General features: G+C 38.3%; 1 protein-coding gene across 1 annotated transcript; it reads right to left on the bottom strand.

The window, feature by feature from the left end:
- Window positions 1-3,757: 3,757 nt before the first annotated feature.
- Window positions 3,758-4,448, bottom strand: LOC6569841 (V-type proton ATPase subunit F). The gene is made up of 4 exons (XM_001996034.2): window positions 4,338-4,448; window positions 4,189-4,270; window positions 3,933-4,138; window positions 3,758-3,867 (listed from the first exon to the last, which is right to left on the bottom strand). The coding sequence occupies exons 1-4, from the start codon at window positions 4,389-4,391 to the stop codon at window positions 3,835-3,837; spliced, it is 375 nt and encodes a 124-aa protein (XP_001996070.2). The 5' UTR covers window positions 4,392-4,448; the 3' UTR covers window positions 3,758-3,834.
- Window positions 4,449-4,676: the final 228 nt, after the last annotated feature.

The following is a 4,676-nucleotide window of genomic DNA, read 5'->3' as shown; positions in this document are numbered from 1 at the left end:
ACCACTATCTCACACCCAACAACATCAACTTTAGCCTCACAGCTCTCTGTCTCTCTCTCTCTCTCTCTCTCTCTCTGTCTCTGTCTCCATCTATATGCCTCTCTCTCAGTCCATGGCACCTCAATGATTTTGTTTAGCTCAATGATTCGGAGAATTGAGTTCACATATGCGTGTATATATATATGAATATATTGTCACGTGTGTGTGCGTGTGTGTTTGGCACTGTTTGTGTGTGCTCTGCAATGCCACACACGAACGCAGCGAGACATTCGAATGTCTGTCATGAATTGATACCAATTTGCAATTGTTAATGAAACGCTTTGTGCTGTGCCGATTGCATTGCAGCAGCCAAGCCACACCTCCAAACTAACACCCAGCACCTAAATATATATAACCAAAACCCCATCCCATATATACATACATCGGCGTCCTGCTTTGCCTTTGGCTCCTATGTTGCACTTCCATCTTTAGCGTTCATTTCACACTCCTTGTTTTCTTTGACATTCGAGCTACATTTTGACCAAGTGTGTCTATGTGTGTGTGTGTCTGAGAGGCAAGGTTGAAATTCCCCCAGGCTAACCTCTGCATACCTATATATATATATATATACACATATATATTTGTATATATATATGTGTGCGTGTCTGTGTGTCCAGTGTCCTGCATGTGCTCGTGTGCTTTTGCTCATTTCAATTTTGTAATTGAGATTAGCTCTTGGGAATAATGGAGATCAGATCATTTAATTAACTTTGTTTTCGAGCACATCGAATCCAGCAGCTCCTCCTCCTTCTAATTCTCCTACTCATTCACCTACTCCCCTTCCCTCTGCACTTCTTCCAAAACAACCACTCTGCCATACAGTGCCAAGTGTCTGCAATTGTCTGTGTGAGGTCGTCTTTTGTGCTGTCTGTGCAACTGATTGAAGCAAGGCAACGTTCCAAACGCAATAATTTTACCAATTGCTTGTGCTCTCTTTGCGTTTCTCTGCGTCCATCACTTGCTTGTAGTTGTCCATCTACTTGAAAGCTGCCAGTTAATTTTCTGTTGGCCAATTTCATTTGTTAATTTGCATTACGAATATTGCACAGCATTTTGTGGTCTATTTGAGTATGATAATTTGTTGAAAGCACTCATACCCTGTAAACATTCGAAACACATAAATAATGGGTTGGTTTAACATTTGCTTTTGAAGATTTCAAAAATAAATGCATTCAAAAATAAAGAAAAATATATTAAAGAAAATAACATTTTATGTTGGTTCGCTTCACTGCTCGATTCGACTTCTCATCAATTAGAAAATAATAAACAAATCCATTCCCTTAAAACTGTGTAACTTTCAAAATATCGGACAATTTTACACATACAAATAACGGACTAGTAGAGTAGGCAAATTTAAATATTTATACAAAGGTTTCTTGAACTAAAAAATTAAAACAAACAAAATTATTAATCATAATAATAAAAATAGCAAAATAAATTTTAATATTTTTTATTTAAAAAAAATGTTTGGTTGGGGCTTTGACTCGACTTTTATTTCTCCCTGTATTTGAAATCCGAATATAAGGTACCTTGACAGTCAGGTTCTTGTCAAATCAGTCTGATTCATTGGAAGGAAGAGTTCTCAAAGTGAAGCAAAAAGTTGCAGTTCCTAGTTTCAATTAGCAATTGAAGCGCTCGTCGAGCTGCTCAGATACTATTTCGGGTCTATACATATCATTTACTTTGGCTAACTATTGTATATTTTCTCAGGGTCTTTTTTGTTAGTTTTCCATATATCTCTCTCTGTCTGTCTCTTTCTTTGCCTTGTTGCTTATTGGTCGGCGCTCTTTTCCTTTCTGCATCCTGTCGTTATCTAATTGAATTCAGCTGTTTGTATATAAGAGCTGCCATGAGAATTTTAAATTACTTTTTTGAATAATTTTATTTATTTATTTCTTTTCACTTCATAGTGCTGGCTGTAAAAGTTTCTCAGCCACCCCCAACAGTACTTTCTTACATTGAGTCGACTTTTATCAGTCACTTATTATTTGGTTTTCTGTTTTTGCCTCTGCTCTCGCTGCAGACTTGTCGTCGTATGTCAAAAGTACAATGAAGCATCCACATGTTTTACTTGTTTCTCCTCCAGCAAACCAATAGCATGCAATTTTAATTAAAAGAAGTGAACAAAGGCCTTTTGCAAAGACATAATAATTTACATGCCAAAGGTAAAGATGTTTGTTTGGTTGTTTGCTTTCAGGCCAATTAATGTCGGACAAATAAGAGCAACTCGATTTCACATAAAAATATCGGGTTTGTAAATACCGTGTTTGCAATGGATTTTTGAAATGCAAACGATATGAAAAATATATATAATTATCAGTAACAAACTTTGATCAATATAGTTAGTAAGTATAGTTAGTTTTAAATAGAGTAAAGTTTTACTACAGCGAACTATTAGAATTTTATGCAATTTAATTTGTCGATTTCGCTGAACACAAAGAGAATATATAGTGTGCACATAATATTGGAAGTGTAACAAAAATGTGATGATAAAATCGATAGATTTACTGCTCCAATATAACTGAACTTTTAATGGCATCGCAGGCTCGAGAACGGCTGTTAATGCCACAGATTTGATAAACAGGATATTTATCTGCAGTCATTAAGCAAAAGAGTGAGCAAAGGGTGAGCTGGTGTGGAGGGAACAGCATCGGCGTAGCATTTACGGTTGAGTTGTGCAGTTGAATGCATTTCGCAGATCAAACGAAATGCGATTACGCATACGCAGCGTGAACCGCCGGCAGTTCTGCAAAGCGGTGCAATGGAATCAACGGGGGAGGGGTTGTGACTGTGACAGCTGCGTGGTTAATTAGGCCCTCGAAAATGGTGCACGCCATTTTGTTGTCAGAAATTTGTACCTGCAGCGCTGGTTTTTGACAGTTGGCCAATTGGTTGCTACCAAATTGTGCGGCTCATTAAATTTGAATGGGATTATCAAAGTCGGTGACTGATGATGTGCAGCATGTTGGCAAATATACCGTTGCAAACTTGCAGGCGTCGATTCGTATTGGATGGCAGCAGGCGTTGCCTACTTTTGGGTATAGCGGCAATGCCACGCCCAAAGCGCAGACTTCCAAATAGACGAAGGCGCCAAACTTGTCGCAACTTCTTGAATGCCTTTGCGTTAACTTCATGGCGCGAAAAGTTTGCTGTAAAATACTTTGCGCAAATATTGTTTTCGCATGCTTTTGTTCTGCTAAGCGCTCTAGCAAGAACTGTGCCACCTCGCCCCACTGCCACACAATTCAACTCTTGCAACGTAAATTGTATCAATGTGCGCTCGCCTTTTCAAGAGTTTGCTGCAGCGACTTTTTGTTGTGTGTGTGTGAGTGTGTGTGTATGTGTGTGTAGAAGAAAGAGTGCGAGAGGGAGAGGGATAGAGTGAGTTCCTCTCTCGACTTGTGCTTTTGTTTTCACCCAACGTTTTGGCTATGTATTGGCATTTTCAACGCTTATTTGTATCGTTTTCGCTCACTTTGTTGTTACTTTTGTTATGGCTTGAGCTGTTGTGTTGCGGTTGCCACTGCAACTTCCAACGTGCAACGCTTCTTCTATTTTTGCCACACAGATTTTTGCCATTTTGTCTGATGCTTTTTTCGACAATTTCCTTAAAACGCAAACTTGAAAAGTTTCCCGAAATATTTGTTTCATTTTCTTTTTTTTCTTTTTTTAAGTTTTCAAATCAATTGTGGCATCGAGTTTGTAACAATGACAAAAGCCTTTTAGAGCCAGTGGCGTAAGCCGCACCTTCATATTTATTACAAAGTAATGCATATAATATGATCTGGAATGCTGTTAGCGACGACGCACAATCGGCTTCAGAATGCCCTGAATAATAATAGTTGACTTTAACAAGCAAGTATAGTACGACTTTTCTTGAAAGTGTAACTCACACTCGCACGCTTCAGGATGGAGTCCTTGCCGGCATCGTAGGCAAGCTGCTTTGAGGGTATCTCCAGCACAGTGGGCACTGCCAACAAATGATTATCGATGGTGGGACGTATCATGTCAGCATATACCTGATTGATCATTATAATGGCAACATCTTCACGAGCCAAAAAGCGCTTGAAGCATTTGTCAATTTCAGTGACGCTTGTGCCTGCGAAAACATCAAACTAATTAAGTACTCTGAATTGCTTGTCGAGTTACCCTTTTCGACGACCATAAAGTTGCGCTGACGCTCGTCGTTAACTTCACCAATGCCGCCAAGCAGAAATCCAACACAGGTGTCCTGCAGAAATTTTGTGAGTACGGAAATAATATTAAACTTTAGCTGAATGCGTTCCATTTATTCTAACCTCATCGCCGATGACAGCCATCAGTTTGCCCTGCTCTAAATAATTTTTTGACATAATTTTTGTCTTCACTGCAACCTTGTAACAGAAGAATTCAGATTAATTTAATACTCGGTCGATAATTTCTCTTTTTGAAAACAATTCTCAGCTCGATCAATACCAGTTTGAAAGTAAAATCAAAATCTTTACAAAATGCTTTCAAAGTTTGTCAATTTCAAAGGAATGTCGATAACTCGTCTTTCTCTCTTGACTAGAGCAAAAAATCAATTATGAACTTTTTATGTAAAAACTTTGATTAAAACATAATTCAAACATCATATATATTTGTATGTATTGGTGCAT

The sequence above is a fragment of the Drosophila grimshawi genome, unplaced genomic scaffold (assembly GCF_018153295.1).
Source record: "Drosophila grimshawi isolate 15287-2541.00 unplaced genomic scaffold, ASM1815329v1 contig_311, whole genome shotgun sequence".
Lineage (NCBI taxonomy): Eukaryota > Metazoa > Arthropoda > Insecta > Diptera > Drosophilidae > Drosophila > Drosophila grimshawi.
The sequence above is the reverse complement of the archived record's forward strand: the minus strand, read 5'-3'. Positions and strand labels throughout refer to the sequence as shown.